The 27,107-nt window shown below is 43.9% G+C and overlaps 1 protein-coding gene across 1 annotated transcript in view; it reads right to left on the reverse strand.

Moving 5' to 3' along the window:
* The window catches only part of SYT9 (synaptotagmin 9), a 186,859-nt gene extending 164,013 nt beyond the window's left edge, over window positions 1-22,846 (reverse strand). The window contains exon 1 of the mRNA XM_040409265.1: window positions 22,699-22,846. Coding sequence (XP_040265199.1) covers window positions 22,699-22,846 — 148 coding nt within the window. The remainder of the gene's footprint in view (window positions 1-22,698) is intronic.
* Window positions 22,847-27,107: the final 4,261 nt, after the last annotated feature.

A 27,107-nucleotide genomic window follows, 5' to 3' on the forward strand; every position in this document is an offset into this window, starting at 1 on the left:
CATCAGCAGGCCCTCGCCTACAATGTTTTACAGGGTCAGCTTACCAGCAGGCCCTCACATATAATTTTTTAGAGGGTCAGCTCAACAGCAGGCCTTCACCTAAAATCTTTTACAGGGTCAGCTCACCTGAAGGCCTTCACATATAATTTTTTACAGGGTCAGCTCACCAGCAGGCCCTCACCAACAATCTTTTACAGGGTCAGCTCACCAGCAGGCCCACTCCTCAAATATTTTACAGGGTCAGCTCACCAGCAAGCCCTCGCATAAAATGTTTTACAGGGTCAGCTCACCAGCAGGCCTTCACCTACAATCTTTTACAGGGTCAGCTTACCTGAAGGCCCTTGCATATAATTTTTTAGAAGGTCAGCTCACCAGCAGGCCCTCACCTACAATGCTTTACAGGGTCAGCTCACCAGCAGGCCCTCGCATATAATTTTTTAGAGGGTCAGTTCACAAGCAGGCCCGCACCTAAAATCTTTTACAGGGTCAGCTCTCCTGCAGGCCCGCACCTCAAATCTTTTACAGGGTCAGCTTACCAGCAGGCCCTTGCATGTTATGTTTTACAGGGTCAGCTCGACAGCAGACCCTCACCTACAATGTTTTACAGGGTCAGCTCACCAGCGGGTCCTCGCATATAATTTTTTAGAGGGTCAGCTCACCAGCAGGCCCGCACCTAAAATCTTTTACAGGGTCAGCTCATCTGCAGGCCCGCACCTAAAATCTTTTACAGGGTCAGCTCACCTGCAGGCCCTCACCTAATTATACCTAATAGGTAATTTGCGTGCATGCTGCCTTGCTTGGATGTGGTAGCTGTAGCCGTTTCTCAGGCTCCCTCTCCGTAATCAAACTATGATTCCCCGTTACCCGTAGTCACCATGGTTTGTGCTGAAAATATCATCATAAGTTGATAGGGCAGACATCCAAATGGATCATTGCCATCACGGGGACGTGCGATCGGCCCTCAGGTTATCTAGAGTCATCAAAGCGGCAGCAGGCCCTCGCCCTCGCTCCTAGTGTTTTTGAGGGTCACCAGCAGGCCATCAATCATAATTTTTCAAGTCTGTGTATGATGCCCTCCTTTATGTGTAATAAAGGGTGTATTGGAGTGCCGGTTCCTTGTAATTTTTGGCAGCCCTTTCACTTAGTGCATAGGCTTTATGAGTGTAGGAGTCCCACTACCTGAACAATTGTACCACAACGTGAATAAGGCCCTCCTTTATGTGATATACAGGTTGTATCAGAGTGCCTCTTCCTTGTAATTTTTGGCAGCACTTGCACATTATATACAAGTAAATATACAGGAAAGAATGTTTCCTAACAATTTTTCCTCTAAAATCGATTTTATCTTCGGTTTGGTGCGTCAGTCTGTAAAAGTGGCGTACTACTCTGAAAAAATCATTCCTAGCAGCGACCTGGGAGTCCAAGATGCATCCAGACATCCTCCCCATGCTGTTCCCGAACCATTTTGGTGGTGTTTCCATCAATTTCTGACCTTTTCCTATGAACCAGGCACCCTCCCCTCTTCAGAGCAGGGGGTGCCTGGTTAAATGCTCAGGTTCTCCCATTGACTTCCATTATACTCGGGTGCTCGGTAGAGCACCCGAGCATCCCGATGTGTTTGGCCAGAGCACCCGAGCACCCAAGCACTTTGGTGCTCGATCAACACTAGTGAACACGGCCTAAACAAGCCTCTGATGAGTAACAATAAAAAAAACACTAAATATATCCTAGCCAAAGTTTTGTCTTATCATCATTATCTTCATCGAGCAGCACTTTGCAACTTATACCATATGAATAATTATTTTTTAATAATAATAATAATAATAATAATAATAATTGTAACAATATAATTATAATCTATTATAATTAAGTCATGATAATTATAGTAATAAAAATGGAAAAGGTTATTATTATTATTATTATTATTATATTATTACTACTATTATTATATTTTTAATTTTCCACAATTTAAACATTAACAATAAAGAGTCAGACAAACTGAATTGTAACATATTAATAAATGAATGTTTCAAAATCTTTTAAGCAACAAAATTTTCTCTATACTTCCCTAAACGTATTAATTGGGTTTGAACTTTTGGTTGCATTATGTTGAAATGATAATGCTTCCTTTTAAAAACATCCAAAATTATTTCATTTAATTTAGAAATTTCTGATTTAGCCTGACTGATAGGAAATGAAAAACACGAGGACGATATTTAAAGGAATTTTCTAAGATGATAAAAAAAAAAAATCTGCTTTTTATTTCAGAAACAGCACCTCTCCAGTCTATGGGCTGGTATTGCTCCACAGTTCCCGTCACTTGGAGCTGCAATTACTGACATGGGCTGTGGCAGCACACGTGATTGGCTGTAGTGGTCATGGGATTGATGATGTCAGTGGGGCTCAGAGTGGTGGGACATTTTAAAGGTGAGTAATGTATTTATTATTATTTTTTTTATTATTTTACATCCCCACCCCTTGCAAGACCTTACAAAGTCTTGGCAAACTTTAAGTATGCATGAATTTATGAAATCCAAATTATATCTAAAGCATATAATAAATTTGGCTCATGCTATTTATTCCATGTTTTGACACTCTACTGTTCACTGGCCACTAATTAAAGGGGTGGAGGGTCCCCACAAAGACATTGATAGAATAAGCCATAATGTCATATATGTAAGGTTTCCACCTGGGACCTCCACCTAGTTAGAGAAGGGAAACCCTGACACATTGATGAGGTTGCCAGATCCAGGCACAGGTGGTTGCTCGTTTTTGTAGCTCTCTCCATTTTATTCTCTAGCGGATCTATGGACCAGCGGCTATCCAGTGCTGCAGGGGTTGAGCTAGAGTCAGTGTCGGACTGTCCCACCAGAGTACTAGTGGGCCCAGGCTCTAATATCATAATAGGCCCCAAAGAGCTAGAAGAAGAAGAAAAAAACATTTGAATGCTTTTGGAGGCAATCACTTGCCACTAGGCTCTATTTCTTTGATTCAGAGCCCATCAAACTTTATTGATGATATAGGGGTTAGGCCTTGAGAATAAAATTTTTCTCTGGTGGGCCCCAGGAACCCCAGTCCGACACCTAAGGGCCAGGTTTATGTGGGCCCTTGGGCGATAAATCTCAGTGAACACCCTTGTGGCATTTGTCAAATGTCACCACAGCATCTGAGAGTGTTAAAAAATGGAAGCGCTGGCTTCCTGCTCAGACGTGCCTTCCCCCTGCGGAGATCAGGGAAAGCACCCTGTTCTAAAGATGAGCCGCAGCCTGTACTAGGCTTCCAGGCTCATTGCTAGTATATTCCAGTTCAGTCCACTAGGTGGCAGCACTAAACTATGATATATATTGCGTGGAATATGGGTGCACGGTTCGCGGGCATCGCCCCAGATACTTCAATGGAAAAATGTTTCACCAACAGAGACACAATGTGTCACAACTTTGTTTTCAAATTATTGAAGAAGTACTGCCACCTCGAAGGGGAGGTAATAGAGTGGAATTGCTACTTAAACGTGAAGCCTACTGGATTCACCGCCTACAAACGATGACACCCAAGGGGTTAAATCGAGAGTACGCGGTGACCAGTTTCTTGTAATGCCTCAGACTCTTATAGGAGATGATCGTTAGATACATTTATCCTCCGTGTCTGAACTATGTAACTTTTATTCTGTTATGTGTCTCCGCAGTGTAACTGACTTATCGCGATCCTCGATGAAACAGAAGGATCGCAATTATTATGGCTTTGTTTGATATTAGATGTTAGTAAACTATTTCTGTTACCTTGCCAACATGATGTCAGAATCACATGACTTGAAAGGCTTCTATCATGTGATCGGGGGCGGGCTATTTAAACATATGTCTATGTTCATTTCAATGCCACTTGCTGCTCAATTGTGTTTGACAAAAGCACTTGCATGTGCCGAAACGCGCGTCACTTTCATTTATGAGTGGTGAATAAAGCATTCACTATCGCATCGCAAGGAGTGCCGTTTTTTTTTTTCCATATAGTGATTTCTATAGAGAATAATGGAGCAATTTCTCTTATTCTGTATAAGTTGCAATCTGATGACAAGTAATTTAAAAAAGTTAAAAAAAGTTTTGAAAATATAAAAAAAAACAAAAAAAACTTAAAATCACCCCACTTTCCCCAAAAAATGAATAAAAAAGAATAAAATGATGGGCCTCGTCACATGCGAAAACACCCATACTATTAAAATATTTAAAAAAGTTAGCCCATATGGTGAAGGATGTAACAGAAAAAAATAAAAAAAGGCTGATTTGCCATTTTTTCATCACTTTATCTCCCAAGAAAATTGAATAAAAAGTGATCAAGTCATACACCCCCCAAAATGGTATTGTAAAAAAAGACAGGTTTCCCTCAAATGAGCCCCCACACATCTCTGTAGACATAACTTTAAAAAAGTTATGGGGGTCACCGGGGAGCAGGGGTTCTGTTAGGGTTGCCACCTTACCCAACAAAAAATAATAGTTACACAAATTAAAAAGTTTGGTGTGTCTATTTAAATTTTATTTAGCTTCTATTTTTGAAATGATTACAGAATGTGTCGGCAGATAAGAACCATTTGGCCCATCTAGTCTGCCCAATATGGGATTCAAACTCACAGCCTTCTATATTAAAGCCAAGAACCTTAACCACTGGGCTATAGAGCTTCATGTTAACCTGCTGTTCATATATTATGGCTAAAAACCTCAGTAGTAGTTTCCCACATATGCATTCATATATATCAGAAGTATGATTTTATATATATATATATATATATATATATATATATATTTATATATTTTTTTGTAATTACACATTTATTTTGTGCCATACTTTTTTTTACAATTACTAAAAAAAACAAATATAAAATTATACTTCTGCTGTATAGGAATACCTAATAAATGAGAAACTACTATGAGGTTTTTCTAGCACAGTTTAGCATTGAGCTTCATAGCTCAGTGGTTAAGGTTCTTGCCTCTAAAGTAGAAGGTTGTGAATTCAAAACCTGGCAGAAACATTTCAGAAATAGAAGCTAAATTAGACTTAAATACACTGGTTGTCCCCAAGCATACTGATAATGGACATATAAGGAGTCAGAGCAGGGTCTCCTAAGCTGGGAACTAGAGTCCTGACTGTTCATTAGCACTGGGGGATTCCCTGTACAGCAATCTTCAGCATAGACCTTGGTTTGCCAGGTGCTGGCGCCAACACTGGCTAAGGGTATATGGTGGGCCATGGTCACTATCAAACCAAGGCATTTAGAGCCAGATCAAGAGGCAGCAAACTGAATCTTTGCTTTTTCCTATGCTCAAAACCCCTATAAAAAGATGCATAAAAGAACATTTAACACTTGGATTAACCAGCGAGACATACACAGAGGCTTTTCTGCTTTTTCTTGCGGGTGGATACACAACTCTATGACAATTGTGATTATGCATGCTGTGATTTTGAAGCCTTATACGCTCACAATCAAGTAATACATTATGGTAGAGAAGTCGTAAAAACTTCATCCCTGTGTCATTTTGTGTCAGTGTTTAGGACAGCATGTCAGAGCATATCAATGCGTCTTGCTGTAAATGTGTCTGTGTGTGTGCAGGACAGAACTGGCGAGCTTGAAGTAAATGAAAACATCAACGATGGCTGGTCGTTTTTTTCCATCTCATTTGTCTTGTTTTTTAGGCTCTAACATTTTTGGAAATTCATTAACCATATAACTGCAATGATGTTGCCTACAACTAATTAGGTGGACACTGGACACTTAGAGGAAAGTAATTCATAGCTAAAACATTGACACGCTTTCTGAAAGGGGTCCAGAGCTGGCCAAACGGACTCTACTCACCCCCACCACCCAAGTGAATTCTTGCATGATCACCTCCATCTCTTCATCTCCTTCCACCATGACTGGTTAAAAATTGGATTAGAGGGGTATTTCAGGAATGGGTCCCTTGTAAGGTAAGCAACCAACTAGCAGGTGGCATCAAAGGAAAAACTCATACTCACCTGTTCCTTACCATTCTGGTCCTGTGCCCTGGCTCCATTTGGCGCTCTTCCAGTCCCCGGCTTGTTTGCTTCTGGCCAGGGTACAAGCGAGATCATGTGTACCACTTCAGTCAATGATTGCCCTCGGTGGCAAGTCAAGACTTAGGGCAGTCATTGAAAGCAGCACCGGTAAACAAGCCAGGTACCCAAAGGATCTCCAAAAGGAGCCAGTGAGTTGGTCCGGAACAGTGTGGGGCAGACAAATATGATTCTTTCCTTGGGTATCACACACTAGGGGGCTAACTGTAGAATGGACAAACAACAGGTATACCCCTTTAAGGAAAGAGCCCAGAATATCATTCTACCAAATACCCTTTTTGAAATTAGGAACCAACATCAGGCTTGCCTTCAGGGGTGTAGCTAAAGGCTCAAGGGCCCCTTCCCTCAGTGCTTCATGGCCAGGGGCTGCCTGGGACAAATATTGAAAAGGTCCAATACTTTACTTAACCCCTTCCCTCCAGCCAGAGGTGTAACTTGACCTTCAAGCACTTTCTACAATACCTCCATCTTTTTATGTGGCACAAGGGTCTTTGGGCCCCCTTAGGCTCCTGGGCCCAGTAGCGACTGCTACCCCTGCACCCCCTATAGCTATGCCCCGCTTGGCAGGTAAAAACGGACTATTGTGGCATTAGGAAAGTTCTGAACATCTAAGAGTATGATATGTAAAAAAAAAAATGGCAGTACACTTGTCCATGGACTGTGTCTGATAGGGCAGCTCACCCCTATTCACCTGAAGATGGATGAGCTGCAATACCAGACACAGTCCATGGACAGACGTGGCGCTGTTGAGGTAGAAATAAAGCAATTTGTTTCCTAATCCTAGACAACCTCTAAAACTTTATTTTCAATAATTTCCAAAAAACAGAAGTGCTAAGTGTTCTTCAGACACATTTTTTTTTATCCAAATCAAGGGCATCAAGACTATAGTGGTTGGTTTGGGGCCAATGACCTTTAATGCCAGGGTAATTAAATCACTCCCAGTCTGAACTATTAGCTGTGCCAATCAGGAACTTCTAAAGCAGTCCCCCGGCCAATGAAACAGTAATAGATCAAAAAGGAAGAGAGGCTAACGCGTTTTGAGCCATTGTTTAAAGCACGTTGTGAAGTTCCTTCAACAAACTTGACGATTGACGTGCTTTTAAATAATTCTACTTTTTTAGAGTTAATGTTTTTTTTATATGAATATGACTGATCTAAAAATACATGAGGGAAGAGTGGATTCCTTGCATGAAACCGGAGCAGTATTAGTAGATAATAGCCACTTTACACAGGTCATTAGCTTACTCGAGTTGCTCAAGATTACGGTGCCCTCTCCCCGAGCCCTCTATCACTCACAGAGACAGAATAAGTAATGAGCAATTTTGACTTGCCCCAGATAAAGATACCTCATATTCTGTGGTGAATTTGGCCTTTTAACATCATATGCTTTTTCTAATTAAGTTGTCCGGCATGAAATGATATTACCGTCCAGAAGGCTGCATGTTGATTTAGTGGTGTCCATGGCTAGCTGCTGAACTCAAGGGTAAAGCATTTGTTTTTTTACATCAGAAACTCCTTTTTGCCTAGCAGATGATCTATATAAGCATATTGTATTATACTTAGAGGCTACAGATTGAAAAAGTGGGTATGTAAAAAAGTCTGAGACTTTTGAACTGATGACCCATCCTCTGGATAGGTCATTAGAATCTGATTGGTGTAGGTGCGACACCCGGGACCCCCACAGACCAGCTGTTCGAAAAGGTATTGGTGCTTGCAGTAGCGGCTTTACCTAGGTCATGTGACATCACGTTCATCGGTCACATGGCCTAAGCGCAGCTCAGCCCCATAGAAGTGACTTGGGCTGAGCTGCAATACCAAGCACAGCCACTATCAAATGGACGGCGCTTTGCTTGGTGAGCAGATAGAAGTCTGTGGAGCTACTGTGAGCTGATTGGGGGTCCTGGGAAGTGTCGGACCCCAACTATCAGTTCAAAAGTCCTGGAATATTCCTTTAACTGGATTTATGTATTATATCAGATAGAGACATTTGATGTAATAAACCATGGTGGAATATTCCAGATCGCATTGGGACTATTTTTTTTTAAATCAAAATTGGCCTTTTTGACCACTGCAACCAATGACAGCAAAGCTTTAAAAGGACCCTCCAGGCACTCCTTACTAAGAGTCACTTACTTCAGTGCGTGTGGCAGGTACAGGATAATTTTCTTTCTATCATTGGTGGTCTAGTGATCTGTACTTTATAATTATTTTTTCCTCGCCATAATAGAAATCATCTCTCCATGCACTGACCTCCTGGTGAGCCTATGGATAGACTAGTGTTATCTACAGGAGCCAATCTGTAAACGCAGAACTGCAGGGGTGGGAGAGAGCAGCATCTTCAACCAATGAAAACACAGGGGGTGTGTCTCCTCATGCCGCCTATAGACACTGTAGACACAGGTTGGCTGATGGAGCCATTTCAGGTACAGGCCTTGACAATCCCTTTAAGGGTATGGCCACAAGTGGTGTGTACGCTGCATGTTCTCCACTGCAAAATTGCAAGTGGAAAAGCAGCAGCATTTTACAGCAACAGCAAAACTCAACAAAACTAGAGCTGCAAATCAGCATATAGAGAATAAAGTAGAAGCACGTAGTAAAGTAGCACTCCAGTTTGGTACTTGTAGCCTTGTCCAAATCCCATAATGTGAGCAGATCTAAAGGTTGTGCCTACAGTTACGATGTTCCCTGGACCAGACCCTAAAAAAGCATGGGTTTGTTTAAAAAAATGGGTTCTGGCCATACCCAGTTGGAAAAGAAGTGGCGGTTTTGAGAATTGGAGCTGGAATGCTAGCAAATATTAGGGCTAATTCACAAGACTGTGCTCGGTCCCGAAAACATGGCCCATGTGTTGGCAGCATATCCCAAACTGCGGCTTCCCTGACTTGAACTGACTGCATCATAGTGTTTTATGATGCAGCAAGTTCCTATCTGATCATGGATCTATTGTACTGTGCTCACATGATCATTAGTGATGAGCCAAGTATTTACAAATTCAATTCGGCTGCTTCGCCGAATTTTACAAAAAAATCCGCTTTGTGACCAATTAATTAGTCACCAAGCGCATTTCTTTGTAAGTAGCGGGTGCAATGACAGGGAGCGGCGATTGCGCGGCCCCTCATCACTGTACCCCTTAGATGCCGTGTTCATACATGATATTAATAACAGAGTGTAAAATAAAAAATAAAAAAAATAACACTTATCTGATCCATTTGCTCGCAAAGGGCCGGCCACCGCCATCTTGCTTGAAGGTCTGGTGTAAAATCTCGCGCTGCCCAGCTGCCGGCTGGAGTGGGGACGTTATATGTGCGCGGGATTTCATCCAAGATCTTCGGCCCATCGCGAGCAAATGGAGCAGGTAAGTATTATTATTATTTTTTTACACTTTTTCAGGTTAAATCGATTCGCTACTGCGAAGCACAAGGAAATTCGGCTTTCGAAATGGACTTCGATTCGCTCATCACTAATCATCATGTTAGGAAAGCTGCGGTCGGTCCGGGAGATGTGGCCGACGCACTGGTCAATTGTCTCCCAGACTGAGAACAGTCACGTAGATCTGTCCTTAGGGTGTAATTTTTAAAAATCCCATAGCAACATAAAGAATAATTGAAGACCTCACATGGGATTCTTCTCAGGACCAGCATTGGACATGTTGCCCCTTGCAGAGAGGAACGCAAGCAATAAAAAGACCTAACTAAGATCTCCATTCAGGTCAAGCTTCGTCCACTATATTATACTCAGTTTCTAACCATCCTTAGTAAAGGCCTTTCTAATTTCCCCCTAATGTACAATAGGAAAGCTGCATATAATATTAGGCGCAGGCGATAAGACCATTGCTGTCCTGATCACCAGGATAATTTTCGCTCGTAATCAGGTCAATAATTTTCTTATAAAAGCAGTTGCAATTAAACGGATGCATAATTTCCCAAGGATTGCATTGGTTATTTTACTTTGAATTAATGAATTAATAAATTCTGTGTGCAAATATGGATGGGATGAATGACGCAGCGGACTACTTAGCATGTGGACTGCGATACGTGCACGTGGGTGAGTGCATTGATCCATGTCTGCTCCTACTGTGGTGAGAATGAAATTCAGTTCTTCACAGATTAAGTCTATTTTAAGCCTGAGAAGAAGGTGATAAAACAATTGTTAACATTGTTCTCCATCTGTCTGCATTCATCATCTCCCCAACGTTCCTCACCATCATTTCAGCAGATGCTAAGATATGATCACTAGGGCTGCTCTAAAAGCTAAGAGCTGAATGCAGGGCTCTAGAAATAAAGCTACAGGGGGCCAAGGGGTAAGGAACCCCTATATGGTGATTATAGGTTATGTTTACACTAGTGCTACAATGCCGTACACCATTATAATAGGTTGTCTTACTACAGACCTTAATGGTATATGTCTAGGACATCTGTGGTCATGCCAGGGCCTCACCAGCGAATAAATACCACCATGCAATGCTCATATTGACTCCAATAGTTCCAACTTAGCACCACAATGCAGAGGACATAATACCCCATAACAGCATAACAGGAGTGCCAAATATTGTGCCGAAGTGCAGCTCAACATACCTCTCCAACTGCGCTAAATGCAACAGTGCAACAGAAAATACCTCCCCAGCAGCGCCAGATACCACAGTGTAGCACAAAATACCTCCCCAGCTGTGCAACACGAAATACCTCCCTAGCAGCATCAATTACCACACTGCAGCTCAACATACCTCTTCAGCTGCTCCAAATACCACAGTGCAGCAGAAAATAGCAATGCCAAATACCACAGAATACCTCCCCAGTAGCACCAAATACCTTCAGTGCAGCTCAACATACCTCTCCAGCTGCGTGCAACAGAAAATACTTTCCCAGCAATGCCAAATACCACAGTGTAGCACAGAATACCTCCCCAGTAGCACCAAATACCTCCAGTGCAGCTCAACATACCTCCCCAGCAGTGCCAAATACTGCAATGCTGGACAAAATACCTCCCCAGCACTGCTAAATACCACAGTGCAGCAGAAAATACTTTCCCAGCAATGCCAAATACCAGTGCAGCACAAAATACCTCCCCAGCAGTGCCAAATACCAGTGCAGCACAAAATACCTCCCCAGCAGTGCCAAATACCAGTGCAGCACAAAATACCTCCCAGCAGTGCTAAATACCACAGTGCAGCACAAAATACTCCCCTAGCAACTACAAATACCACAGTTCAGCCAAAATACCTTCCAAGCAGAGCCACATACCAAACTGCAGAACAAAGTACCTTCCGAGTAGACTCAACTACCATAGTGTAGCACAGAGTATCTCCACGGCAGCGGCAAATACCACAGTGCAGCAGAAAATACCTCAGAGGCAGTGGCAAATACCACACTGCAGCACAAACTACCTTCCTAGCAGCAGAAAATACCACAGTGTAGTCAACTTACCTCCTCATGGAATCAAACACCACACTGCAGCACAAAATACCTCCTCAACAGCTACTAAACTATTACAGGCAGTGTAATAATGGTACTAAAGCATTATGTTACAGGTGGCATAATGGTGGTTCTGATGGTGTATTACAAGTGGTATGATGATGGTGCTGGTACATTTCAGCTGTATACTGGTGATGCTGCTGGTATATTACAGATTGTGTAATGATTAGATCTGGTATGCAGCAGTTACTGTAATGGCAGTCCTGCTTATAAATTACAATTGATGTAATAATGTTGCTGCTCATATATATGACGGGTGGCACAATGATGGTACATAGACCAGCACATACTGTAGGTATATGATACGGCCTGGTATATGTATCAGAACACACTACATGTCTGTACCTAGCCCTGCAGCCATTACACTCAGTGCTGCAGGTATGAGACTAAAGTATATTAGGATATAATGTACTGGACAATACACCGAGGCGGTGGACTTGCACTGCCCACTAGGAGGCTCCTAATGAGGTCTAAGAGGTGCACACATGAGACCCTACTTGCTCAATGCGCTGGAGCCTTATTAACGTTATTAGGAGCTCACCATGGTATTATTTTGATGCATTTTTTTTTTGGGGGGGGGGGAGGGGGTCCGACACCCGGCACCCTCGCCGATCAACTGTTTCAGGCATCTGGAAACTACACAGTGGATGGAGCTGAAAGCAGAATGCTCTGTCCAAGCAGTGCCACATACTAAAGTGCAGAACAAAGTACTATTTCCAGCACACGACAGCTCAGCTCCCACAATGTAAACTGAGCTGTAGTACCACGGCATGACCACTACCCAGTGGATGGAGCCTTCTGGTTCCAGTTCCGCCTACTGTATAGTTTCCATCAGTTGTACAAAACTATTAGGTTTTTGGACCTCCACCGATCTGATATGAATGACCTATCCTGAGGATAAGCCATCAATATCTACATCCCGGAAATCTCCATCAATTCAATTGACTCATATTGATATAGAGATCTCTATTGATAGAGACTAAGCAATTAATGAAAACCTCAATGAAGCATTGGACGATTATATCACAGAAGAAGAAAAACTTCCCGTAAGGAGCTTCCTTCTCAGTCTCTGGAGGCTTTTCAGATCAATATGTGATAGACCACGCAAGAACACTTTAAAAGCTACAGAAGAGAAGAAACAAGACCATAGTATGGTATTGACAAAGTCCACCGATTAGAGAAAATCATGGTGCCCACCAGCACTTCGGAAGATAGTCTTTATTGGCTTTACAGCAGATTAAAAACCGGTTGGGAAAAGACACACTTGGGTTGGCCAATGACCATTTCGCATACACAGACATTTCGTCAACCGAAAAACCCATGTGTGTCTTTTCCCACCCAGTTTTTGACAGGCTGTAAAGCCAATAAAGACCACCTCTCGAAGTGCTGGTGAGGGCCATGATTTTCTCTAATCTGTAGAGTATGTGAAGATGTCCATCTGTATACATTGGGCACCACAGTAGCGAGTTGTGGACCTACTGGTTTATGCATGGCTACTCCGGTCTGGAGTTACGTGGTGCCGGCAATAGGAGGTGAACTAATTTCTACAAAGTCATAGCTCAGCTTTCCTAAACCTGGGGCAGGAATTACATTTGCTTCTCTAGCCCTGCATCTACATACCCCTGGCAAAAGCAGAATGGTTTGTTGGAGCCCCTCTTCCCAACCAACCCCCTCCTAGCCCTTACTTCAACACCTTGGACGCATACTGTACCTTATTAACTCCTCCAAGCTACAACCCTACTCCTACATCCTTCGATGGAATAGCTTGTTACTTTTTTGAACGTCATCTACAGATCCTCAGGGATGTACATCAAGACCAATGGGGTGGGATTTGGGTGCAACAAGCCTGATTTTGAGTTTTAATGTCTCCACTTCCTTGACCCCAAGATTCTCACTGCACAAGAGGGGATTAAAGTGAGTTTTTGGAGAAATTGAAGACACTATTGTGGACATGAGGAGCAGAATGGTTTGGAAGGCGATACCTAGCTGACAGGCCTTTGTGCAGGCACCTCTCTAGGGAGAGCTTAGGAGTTAACTGCACAAGGTTATATTATTGAAGTCAATGGTAAGCCCCTAAGCTCCCACTAGTGGAGGTTGTATCATTTAACTCAATAGGGAAGATCTATTATAAGGTTTAGGCCAGAAAATTAACCTAAACAATGAAATATATTGGTGCATGCTTCATTTGTCTAAAAATGTTGTGGCTTTTTGGCAGTTTTGCACCTCTCAGGTCATGTGCAGAGAGCCCTTGAGGAGCCAAAGTGGAGGATGGGAGTGGTAGTGGCTCCGGTTATCACACAGTCTATCACAGTGGCCGTCCTCTCACCGTTGCTATCTAGAGCCAGAACAGCGTAATCAGGAGGCACTCTTTCTTTCTTTGGTGTACACCCTGATTCTAGGGCTGGGGTGCCCTTGATGTTAGATATTTGGATGGGTGCAAGGCAGGGCATGCAGAGAGTAGGAAACCAGGCCAGATTAAACAAAATAAACACCTCTTTACTATAGTGCAAAATGGGAGTTGTAGTACATCCAACCATAGCAAAACACAATTCCAACTATACACATTAAAATTCTCTCCCAGATTGCAATGTATGGATTTCAGCAAGGATGGGAGCTGTGGCCCACTGTCCTCTCTATCTTGTAATCTGGCAATTATGTCTGTAGTGTACACTGCAGAATATAGGTCTTTAGAGGCATTTTCTTGTCAGTATGTGGTTAAGTGTGATGGGTGTCCCAACTGTAATCCCTCACAAGCAGCAAAGCCTAGTTCGCTATAGTCACAAGTAATCTTGCTGACTCCTATGCTTGGCCATACAGATTCTAAATTCTTCTTTCTTTCTCTCTTGCTCTAGCAGAAGCAGTAACTTTCACAGAGATTGGTTAGTCTCTGCATCCTGAGGCCTAAGACTTGCTTCCTCTCTTCTCACACACTAGTCTACTCTCCCTAGTCCAGAAATAAGACCAGCCCACTTCTGCCACTCCTGAAAGGGACAGGCTGATTAACCCTGTCATTGCCAACCATACCTGAGCGTATATTACATAACATGTGCAGATGTTCCTTGTACTAAGGTGCTCCGATTGGCTGGGGCCTAGCATGGTATCCATTGGCCTGGCAAATTTGCTATAATTTATGCCAGAAACTGGCATCAAGTCTACTACAGCTCCTGGCTGACGTAGAATTTGACTTTCGGGAACATAGGAGTACCAGAGATGTGCCTCATGTGCCCTTCTTAAAGGGCATTTTTACCTGTGACACAGGCTGACCTGTTACCTGTGCACTTGGCAGCTGAAGACATCTGTGTTGGTCCCATGTTCATATGTGCCCGCATTGGTGAGAAAAATGGTTTTAATATATGCAAATGAGACGCTAGGAGCAATGGTGGCATTGCCATTACACCTAGAGGCTCTGCTCTCTCTGCAACTTTCTCTGATTTGATCGCATTTTCACTGCCTGCTACTGTCAATCAAAGTGCAGAGGGCACGGCAGTTGCAGAGAAAACAGAGACTCTAGGTGTAACGACAACGCCCCCGATGCTCCTAGAGGCTCATTTGCATATATGATTTTTCTCAGCAATGCGGACACATAGGAACATGGGACCAACACAGATGTCTTCAGCTGCCGAGCGCACATGTAACAGGTCAGCCAGTGTCATAGATACAAAACTGCTGACAGATGCCCTTTAAGAGGCCTGAGTGTCCTTTTAAATATGGCGCATCTCAGTCCATCACACGGGGGATCAAGGCTGGCATAGGGGAATGCTAGTCTTGATAAATCTCTACCAATGTCTATGCAGGAGATGGAGATCTGCATCAGAAACAGCCATTGTAAAGATATATTAAGAACTCAGCACAGAATTTTAGAACCATTTTTGTGTTCCGGGGTGGTAGTTACGTGTACGGTTGTATGTACCTGAATGGCCACCCTCAAAAGACGGACTTAAAAACCCCGCCCCCCGGTCCTGCTAAGCCCCACCCCCTCCCGACGGGGGATGGAAAAAATGAAGGTAAAAATCAACTTCTGTCAGCTGCAGGGGTGGGAGGGAGGGTGACGTTCTCCCTACAGCTCACGCTCTGACAGCACAGTGCTGCTGTCTGAACGTGAGCTAGTCAAACGGACATCGCTTCGTCCGTCCAGGCCCTGCGCCTGACGGAGGACAGGGGGTCTGAAAGCCGGACTGTCTCGTCTAAAACTGGACCTCTGGCCACCTTATGTACCCCTAAAAGGTGAAGCTCATTGAAAAAGACTTTTGGGGTCATTTATCAAACTGGTGTACAGTAGAACTGGCTTAGTTGCCCATAACAACCAATCGGATTCCACCTTTCATTTTCCAAAGGAGCTGTCCGAAATGAAAGGTGGAATCTGATTGGTTGTTATGGGCAACTCAGCCAGTTCTACTTTACACCAGTTTGATAAATGACCCCATTTATTCATGAACTTCAGTGAATAACAGGAACTATTCCGGCCACTAATAACGTACACAGCATCTCCTCATAGAACAATACAGGACCCGGATACTTCACCATCTGGAGACCAATCATTGTCCTAATCTTCACTAACAGCTCTTGTCTTTAAGACTCTGGAAATATAACCATGACCTGAATTAAAGGCCAACATGCGACAACAGCTGTAATTCCCCTCAATATGTGATTAAAAACCCCAAAGAAATAAATCTAGCGTCTTTGTCTTTACTGAGACCATTTATTACTGGTAATAATAATAATAATAATAATAATAATAATCATATAACGCATTAAAGAGGGCCTGTCACCTCTCCTGTCAATATTTGTATTCCCCATAAGATAACAATATTCTGGAGCATCTTTTCTTACAAGTGTTATTCCTCTATTATTCCTTTTAGAAATGTATAATAAACTGGCAACTGGATAACTATGCCCTTGTTAGAGGGGTGTGTCCCTACACAGTCAGCACTGATTGGATAGTGTCAGTGTATTGGGACACCCCCCAACTAGTAACACTCAGTTGTCTTTTTTTTCAGGATTTTTTAGGAAGAGTAAGAGAGGAATGGCATAACGATATGAAATGATACTCCAGGACTATTATTTCAAGGAGAACAAAACATACTAATACAGACATGGCAGGAGAGGTGACAGGTCGGCGTTGTCCACTATTAAAAAAACATGGCCTCATTCACTTCAGTGAAGCTGAGCTGCAATACCCCTCACCACCTGTGGACAGGAGTGGCACTATTTCTGTAAGAAAGCAGCCATTTTTTCCTAATCATCTCAAAGGCAACTATAAAATGTATTTTATAGTATTATTGCTAGAAAGCTTTGTGTGGTCGTCTCAAAGATTTTTCACTGTCTGTGGGAATTTTCCTTCTTAAGAAATAAATCTTCAAACAAATACCTTTCACCTCTCAAATTTGTGTTAAAAGGGTTTTTACGAGATTTTAACACTGATAACCCAGGATCCCCACCGATCACCGGCCTTCCTGCGAGCCCCACGCCTTCTAGTTGCTGTGCTTCGTATTGCAGCTCAGCCTCATTCACTTCTATGGGGCTGAGCTGCGCCTAGGCCACGTGACCGATGAACGTGACGTCACATGGCCTAAGAACTGCTGAGAGAAGGCCGTGACACTCACAGGAGCACTGGTGCCTTCACAAATAGCTGATCGGCAGGGGTCCCGGGTGTCAGACCCCGTTGAAACTGAGGATAGGTCACCAGTATTAAAGATTCAGAAAACCCCTTTAACTGTATATATTTCTGCAGCCCTAATTACATAGTTATTATGCACTGACAAGGAGGAGGGTTCTGGTACCCACTAAATACTGGAACATACTGGTAGCATACTGGAACAACTATGCTACCTACAGGGAGCACACCATTACCACAGTTGAAATAGGTAAGGGAAATATTAAAGGGGTTCTCCCATGACTAATGTAAATAATGAAAATCATACATCACATAGTACATGATAATCTCTTTCTAATAAAGCTAGAACCAGCCCTGTACCTCACATGGATCCAGAGATCTCCACATTCATTGCTCTGCTAGATTTATATCAAGCTGACAGCTCAGGGGAGTGTCTTTTCTGCTGCAGCTAAGGGGGCGTGTCTCAGCTCTCCCTATCACAAATCAGGAGGTGTGTCTCAGTTCTCCCTATCACAGCTCAGGAGGCGTGTCTCAGCTCTCCCTATCACAGCTCAGGAGGCGTGTTTCAGCTCTCCCTATCACAGCTCAGGAGGCGTGTCTCAGCTCTCCCTATCACAGCTCAGGAGGCGTGTTTCAGCTCTCCCTATCAAGGTCAGGAGGTAGTTGAAGGATGAAACTGAGCATGAGCGGCCATCTCAGTGAGCAGGACAAAGAAATAAGAAAAAAAGCAAACAGCAGGTGGCGCTATACAGATACATTTAATTGAATAACTCAGTGGCTATGCAAAATTTTTATTTACATACAATTACAAAAGTGTTTAGATCCAGGTGCTGGTTTGAAAACTGTAGAATATTTTTCGTGGGACAACCCCATAGGGACAGGGATGTTAAAGGGCATCTGTCAGCAGTTTTTGTACCTATGACACTGGCTGACCTGTTCCATGTGCGCTTGGCAGCTGAAGGCATCTGTGTTGGTCTCATGTTCATATGTGCCTGAATTGATGGAAAAAAATTATGTTTTAATATATGCAAATTAGGCTCTAGGAGCAACGGGGGCGTTTTCGTAATGCTTAGAGGCTCTGCTCTCTCTGCAACTGCCAAGCCCTCTGCACTTTGATTGACTTTAGGAGAAGTCAGGGTCAGGTGAAATGACGTTTTCACTGCCGTGTCCTGTCAATCAGAGTAGAGAGGGCGCAACAGTTGCAGAGAGAGCAGAGCCTCTAGGTGAAAGGGCAACGCCCCGATTGCTGCTAGAGACTCATTTGCAGCTCAGCCAGTATCATAGGCACAAATCTGCTGACAGACGCCCTTTAAACATTTTTGTAATATATTTTATTAGGGAACAATGTTTCTTTGTGCTAGAAAACGGGGTGTAAAGACTCTTCTTATCAAAGCTTCTTATCAAATTACTAAGGAGACTCTGTCTCAGTCTTCAGCGCTCTACTGACCACATCTGTGTATAAGAAGTCAGATAGGCAGGGTAATCGGCAGTGATAGGGCACATGTACATAGTCAGGGACTGGGGTGGTGAGCAGAGGCTGGAAGCCTCTGTATGTTACACACAGGCGTCTTCAGCGCTCAGCAGAACTGAAGACTGAAGACAGACTCTCTCTAGAAACGCTCAGTTAGAGCTTTGATAAGGAGACTCTTTTTCTTGATCCTTTTTCACTGAGATCTTAGTTTTGTTTGCACTGTGCCCCTCCATTGACATCAATTGGAATTATAAAAATCTCCAAATATTTACTATATATGTATACCACGGCTCGCATGATTAACAGGGGTCCCAGCTAGGGTGGCCATTGGCTTCACCCCAGAAAGCCGGACCTCACTGGCCACGCCCCAAACTGCTAAACCACACCCTGGCTCAGTGAAAACACGCCCGGCTCAGTGAAACCATGCCCTGCGAAGCCACGTCGTCCCCCGTCCCCCCCCCATCACCGACCGAAAAAAAGGGTTGGGGAGAGAACTTTCAGATGGGTGCCTCTCTCCCCCTCAGTCAGCCACAGGGAGCCATGCTTGCGGCTCTAGTGACTGACTGGGGGTGAGAGAAACCTGTTGGTCAGTCAGTTTGTGGCGGCAGCATATAGCGCAATGCTGCTGTCTGAGAATGAGCTACTGAAAAGGAGGACATCCCTGCGGAGGACAGGGAGTCTGAAAGCCAGACTGTCCGGCCTAAAACCGGACCTCTGGCCACCCTAGTCCCAGCTGGGAATCTTTAACCCTTAAGCCACTTATGGTGAAGAAGTTGCATTCATCAGATGCCAGATAAAGATCGCTTGGAAGTTTTTCGGCAGAAACTTGAATGCTTTTTGCAGAGGATTGTTGTTCAAAGTCCTCCAGGTGCTCAAAAGTGGGTCATCAATAATCAAGAGTCCGCTTTTAGGCATCAGGAAATCTGTCCCTCAAACGACTATGCTATCCCTGCCTAAAAGCAGAGTAATCGCCCTGAAAGGGGCGGCCCCACTTATCGGTGGCTGTACCCTTAAAATAAACAATCCCTACCTGTCCAATGGTTCCCAGTCCTGGATGATGCCAGTTTTAGAATCAAGTGTCCAAAATAGTATGTGATCTCCAATTTACAAGAAGGTCCCAATGCGTTTCCCCTATTAGATAATCCGGTTCATCCGGGGACCCAATGAAGAAAGAAGCACGATGGCATAGATGGTATAAGGCCAATGGATACAGACATGCAGCCTCTCCTAGCTTCCTACAGGGGCACAGTAGCGGTGATTAACTCTGACTGATCCATACAGAAATATGCTAGTACTTTATATGGCACTAACATATTAAATAATATTAACTAGGGTACTGCAGGAGCATTATAACTGCTGAGGCAGTACTGGGGGCAGGGGCATTATAAATGCTGGGCCACTACCGGGTGCAGAGGCATTCTAACTGCTTGAGCACTACTGGGGAGAACAGCCACATAACTTCTGGGATACTATAGGGGACAGTTTAACTATAGGGAAGATTATAACTAGTGGGGGCACTATGGGGGCATTATACAGTAACTACTAGGGGTACTATACGGAAAATTATAACTACTAGGGCATGATAGAGGGTACTTAATACTTCTGAGGGCACTACATGGGGTCTTATTAATATGAGGGGCACCATAGACAGGCATTATTACTACTGGGTGCAGTGCACTATGGTGGGGATTTTTATTGGGATTAATATGGAGGGCATGACTAATAACATGGGCACTCCTGGGGAGCATTATTATTATTGGGGGGTATTGTAGGGACACTATTACTAATGAAGGCACTCTGCGAGAGAATTATTGCTATTGGTGGGACTTTTATATTATTATGGGGGGGGGGGGGACTATCAGTATTATTTTTATAGCGTAGCATTTGGGGGCATGTGGGGGCACAGTATTGGGGGTAGCAGCAGGATGACAATGTTGGGGCACCAGGCTGGGGAGAATGATAGAAAAGGGAGGAACCTATTTGGCAAACTCTGAAGAAACAAGACAGGGCTGAAAGACGTTGTCATGGGCCGAATGGAGAAGAAGAAAAAGAACGTCTACAACAGAGACGACTTCATCTGGGAGGAACTGCATGTTACAGGTATATAGTGCGGTATTCTGCTGTATGTTTGGTAGTGTTCATCCAGCAAGTACAATAGGTCTATATTGCTAGGGCGTGTGTGTGCACTTAGGATCTTTTGAGACCCTAGCAGTGCTCTTATCCCCCCGACTACAGTTGATTGCTGAGGGTCCAAACAGAAACCATGTGATCAGCTTAATTTTGGTGGACCCTTAACAAAAGGTAGAGGACCCTCTTACCATAAGACTACTGTTGCAATGCCTATGCCGTTCTCTCTGTGAATATTCTCCATTAGGACTGATTGCTTGGTCCTGAAACATGGCCTGTGTGTCAGCTGCCTCTCCCGGACTGACCGCAACCCCCTGACCCGAACTGACTACTTCATGGTGATTTATGATACAGTCAGTTCCTATCTGAACGCAGCTCTATTGTACTGGACTCGCATGATCATGAGTGCACAGTGCAATACAGCCGCGTTCAGATAGAGACTGACTGTATCATAGATCAGTATGATGGCATCAGTGTCAAGTCAGGGGAGACGGGGTCTGTCCGGGAAATACATCTGACACGCGGTCCGTGTTTCCCGGACAGACCATGGTCGTGTGAATCAGCCCTTAGGTGCCAGTTTTAGCAACTGCTATCAATCCAGCGACATCTGTGCCGTGCTTACTGTGGGCAGCTCAGCTTCACTGACAAAGTGCCCCATGTCATAGTTTACAGCAATAAATCCTACTCCACCTGCTGCAAAATTGTTACCAATCCTATGGCAAATATTAACATGTAAGCAAAATCAGGTCTCTACATTGCAACTAGAGGTGAGCGAATTTCATATATTGAAATCTGTTCACGCTTCGTTTACTGGTAAAAGGTGAATTGCGTTATGGATTCCGTTACCACGGACCATAACGCAATTCTATGACGGAATGCACAACGGAATGCCTTTAGAGGCATTCCGTTATTCATTCGGTCATTCGGTCATAATAGTAGTCTATGAGCTGCCAAACGGATCCGTTCCGTTTCCGTTATGCAGGGGAGTCCTCTCCTGCTTAACGGAAACGGGGTGGATCCTTTTTGCAGCCCATAGACTTCTATTATGACGGAATGAATAACGGAATGCCTCTAAAGACATTCCGTTGTGCATTCCGTCATAGAATTGCGTTATGGTCCGTGGTCCTTTTACCAGTAAACGAAGAGTGAACGGATTTCATAACCTGAAATTCGCTCATCTCTAATTGCAACCATGAGGATATCCCCTGATTATTGTTATACAGAGATCATTATTTCATGAGGGATACTCTACTTTCTATTTCCTAATTTGGCTTAATTTGGATTCATACCCTGCACTGCTCTATTTAGCAGATTTGCAAGAAGGATTTTTTTTTTTCTCATTTCCAATATGCCTGGATTACCCAGAAACACAAAACAATTAGTTAATGCACATAACATGATGCTTGATATGGTAGCAGCTAAAATCTATCCTCTCCCTGAAACCAACCAGTACAAGGAGCAAAGCCAAGGATGGTCTACTACACCTATCCTGAGATGTACAGTACAATTCCCAGGTGACCTCTCATGACCAGGAGACACATTTTCCTAAGAATATTCGTACATAGGTGAATAGAGTAAAAGCAGGACAATTGTGTAAAATCTCAAGCCCAACATGATGGAACTTGTTGTTCCTAAGGATAGGTTCACATGGAGTTTTTTGGAGAAGGTTTAGGGGTAGATTTTCCTGCCGTATTTCATTCAAAGCCAGAAGTGGATTTGAAAGGAATCGGAAATATAAAGGAAGGACTTATACTTCTCCTTTCTGCTGGATCCACTTCTGGCTTTGGCTGTAAAATCTGAAGGGAAAGCTGCCTCAAAACCTCCTCCAAAAACTGTGTGTGAACCTTTCCAAAACTTCCAGAAAGCCTCACGTAGCTTCAGTCTGGATTTCAGAAGACAGTGATTCTTTACGTTAATATATCAAATTAGAAATTTACCTGAGTCATTTAGACGAGGTCTGGCTCTGTCTATCCGGTAGTAGATGAAGTCCAAGCAGTTCTCGTTTTCTACAATCCCACTACTGCACAGGTCCGCCACCAGTGAGAGTGCCTTCATGCAGATGTCCTGCTCCCTGTCTCCAGGCATTTCCTACCACCATCCTTGTAAACCCAGGAGCTTGATGCTCTGCTCTCTCTCTCCCTTACCCCTCTCCACCAAGGTTGGCAGAGAGGGTAAACTGCCTTTGGTCTGAAGACTCGCGCACTGGTTGTCTCCTGACATCAGGGCTCACACTCAGTGGTCTCCAGAAATGTCACACCCATGTGAAGTTCTCCTAGATGATTCTACAAAATCCCACCCAAACCAACTATTCTCTTACAGATGTCTACAAGCCTGTCAGCACAGCTGAGTCATTTGCAAATCACACCCAACTCTTCAAAAAGGACTTCCACATATTCCTCAAAAATAAGACTCAACTCTTAAAACACCACATTGAACTAAATCACCTAGCTGCTCTCTTCACCACCCAGACCTCAACTCTTCTGAAATCACATCCAGATGGTCTCCACTCCTCTACCCAGATGGAACCAACACAGCTCACACCCAGCTCTCCTGAAGGTGGTTCTGCATGTGCAAACAGTAGACCTCCACACGCTAGTTCACCTTTCTCACTTTGTAGAAAGGACCAGCTCCTCCTCTGATGCTGCTAAGAGGAAGAAGAAAGTGGCTGCTGCCTGCTCTGCTCATCTCCTCCCTCCCATCCTAGCAGATTTAGCGAAAATCCTTTAAAGTGTGTTTCCTACAGCAAACAAATAACAGGAGTAAAGAGGCAGAGACAATCTTAGATGCCAAGTGCAATGCAAGTCCCCTTAGACTTCTGAGATGTTCCTCCTATTATCTCCAAGTTTTATGTTGCAGGTAGAAGAGGCTTGCTGATTAGTGTGGATGCAAGTGACAGCCCACAGCCCTGCCATTCTCTGGATCCCTGTGCTCTGTGTGGTAGGAGCTAGTTTGCAGGATGTGTTGCTGAGAGCTGACAAAGACTGATGTGAAGGGGAGGAGGGCTGGGCACCAGAAGCTGCCTGCTTGTATAGCACTCCTTTCCACCACAATTTTCTTTGGGTACTTCAGTAATCAGCAATGCACAGAATTTTTCAACGGCAAATTAACAGCCCTATAACATTTATTTATTATTTTTTTTGCAAATTTCAAAATGACCATATCATATGATGATAAAAAAAAAAGAGCTGCTGATAATATAAAGTTCTCCAGATGTTGTGGAGCTGATGGTCCAGGTAGACCCTGCTGCCACTCAGCTTATTCAACCTCCTTGGATCTAACATAGGATAGGCGCTGTCCACAGCTGTGGTGCTGAACTGAATAGCTGGATAGCATTGCTGCGAGTGGCCTTTATCATATAGAAGAAGTTAATACAAGTCACTTACTAATGTATTGTGATTGTCCATATTGCCTCTTTTGCTGGCTGGATTCATTTCCCCATCACATTATACACTGCCTGTTTCCATGGTTACGACCACCCTGCAATCCATTACATCTGGTCGTGCTTGCACACTATAGGAAAAGTCTCTCTGGTGGCTGGGACTGTGGTAGCGCACAGAGGCTAGTGATTTTTCTTATAGTGTGCAAGCATGACCACTAATGTATTTCAGGGTGGTCGTAACCATGGAAACGAGCAGTGTATAATGTGATGGAGAAATGAATCCAGCCAGCAAAGGAACCAATATGGACAATCACAATATATTAGTAAGTGCGTTGTATTAACTTTCTCTACCTAAGAAATGCCATTTGCTGAAGTGGGACGACCCCTTTAAAGTGGTTTCCCGAAAATAAGGACATTTTAGTAAGTGTCTGCAGCCGGCCTTCCAAAACTGAAAATTCATACTTACCTGGTCCCCACCGCTCCGGACCTCCACGTTGCCTCTGCTGAGCCCATTTTGACATCCAGCTTAGAATTGGCGTGGTCATGTGCTCCTCTGCAGCCAATGACTGGCTTCAGCGGTGGCCGAAACACTGGGGAGCAGGTAAGTATTAATCTCCAACTTAGGTAGGTGAGCTACGGACACTAAAATGTCCTTATTCTCGGAGAACCCCTTTTTAAAAGAAGACATATCACCTCTCCTGACATGCTTGTTTTAGTAACTTCTTGTATTCCTCACGTAACAACAATTCTGGAGCCTCTATTCTTATAATTTTATGCTGTGTCATTCCTGTAATATTCCTACTAAAAGTGTATAAATGATTTGCCAGCAGTCTGCAATAAAGGTCCATCTGGGTGTTACCAGTTGGAGGTGTGTCCTTGCACAGTCTGACACTGGTAGCACTGATTGGATAGTGTCAGACTGTGCAGGGACACACCCCCATGCTGCGGTTTTATCTCTGTCCAAAATTCCGGCATTTTTTTCCCATTGAAATGCATTAATGCCGAGTGTTCTGGCAAAAAGGATCAGTTTTTGTGGTCTGCGCATGCTCAGACTGCAAAAAATGTTAAAAAAATAAATGCTGGATCCGTTTTTCCGGATGACACCGGAAAGACGGATCTGGCATTTCAATGCATTTGTCATACGGATCAGGATCCTGATCCGTCTGACAAATGCCATCGGTTTGCATGCGTTTTGACGGATCCGGCAGGCAGTTCCGGCGACGGAATCGTCTGCCGCAAGTGTGAAAGTAGCCTAAGCAAAAATGACATAGTATCTACAATCTGTGGACTTGATGTTAAGGAATTACTTAGGGAAAGATCAGAAACCCCTGTCTCTCTAATCCCTGCTTTGTCTCATATATTCCCAGCTTTGAGTGGACTCCAGCACTTGGCTCTCCATCAGGTGTAAAACTACTACTACAGTTGCAGGCTGTTAGAGCATGCTGAGAGTTGTAGTTTCACACTAGCGTGAGAGCCACAGTTTGGAGGCCACTGCTGTAAATTTTCATAACTGGAAATTTATCAAGTTGGAGACCCCTGATTTACAGAAACAATTGTATGCACATGTGTGTGAATATTATCAGCGGAGAATTTCATATTTAAAGGGCATCTGTCAGCAGTTTTGTCCCTATGACACTGGCTGACCTGTTACATGTGCGCTTGGCAGCTGAAGGCATCTGTGTTGGTCCCATGTTCATATGTGTCCGCATTGCTGAGAAAACTGATGTTTTAATATATGCAAATGAGCTTCTAGGAGCAACGGGGGCGTTACCATTACACCTAGAGGCTCTGCTCTCTCTGCAACTGCCGCACACTGTGCACTATGACAGGACCAGGCAGTGTAAACTTGATCACATCTGGCCCTGTCAATTAAAGTATAGAGGGTGCAACAGTTGCAGAGAGCGGAGCCTCTAGGTGTAATGGTAACGCCCCCGTTGCTCCTAGAGGCTCATTTGCATATAATAAAACATCATTTTTCTCAGCAATGCGGGCACATAGGAACACGGGACCAACACAGATGCCTTCAGCTGCCAAGTGCACATGTAACAGGTCAGCCAGTGTCATAGGGACAAAACTGCTGACAGATGCCCTTTAAGGGTACATCCACATGTGGTGAAAACATCTACAAAATCCAGTCCGTGGAAAATGTTCAATCCACACATAGCTTGATGTGTCAATTTATGCAGAGGATTTCAGTGGTGGATTTTACAACGAAGCGTGCCAAAGTGGTGGCTGGAGGACCCTGGGTTCCGGCCACACCAAAGGGCGCTCTCTCCTTAGAAGTGAATGGCAGCGCACTGCGCATGACCGGCCACCGCTCCCATTCACTTCTATGGGCCAGACGGAAATAGCCGAGCCATTGCTTGGCTATTTTCGGCGGCCCCATAGAAATGAATGGAGGGCGGCCACGCATGCACAGTGCGCCCTCCACCACTTTCAGGGCTCCGTTTGAGATGGGACAACCCCTTTAACTATCTTTTGTGCTTCTGCAGACAGACACAGCAGGGAGGGTCCTGCTTCAGCCACTTGTCTTACAGTCGGACAGTCGGACACAACACAGTGAGGAGGAAGAGTAGGGACATGGATGACCTCCGGGGAGCCTCACCCCTCAGGCCTGAGCAGGTTTGATATTACTTTTAGTATTCCTTTCTGAGTTTACTGTTGGCCACACTTAATGCAGACTGCACCAGGTTACAGCATCAAAATGCCACAACTTTCAGGAAAGTCATATTTTTCTATTAACTCATAGTAAACATCTGGATACTGCATTATTTTTTTTTTTTATATCAAAAACCCAACAAAAATACCATATCAAAACCCTTGTGCCCCCCCATCTATCTGTATGCCCTTTTTTCTTCTCTTTGGCTCTCACAAATGTCGCAGCAGTAGCAATCCCGAAGTTGCTCAGGGTGGTAGACAATTATATTTTGATCTTGCTCTTTTACCCACAAATAATACACTGAGAAG

Source organism: Bufo bufo, chromosome 10 (assembly GCF_905171765.1).
Source record: "Bufo bufo chromosome 10, aBufBuf1.1, whole genome shotgun sequence".
Lineage (NCBI taxonomy): Eukaryota > Metazoa > Chordata > Amphibia > Anura > Bufonidae > Bufo > Bufo bufo.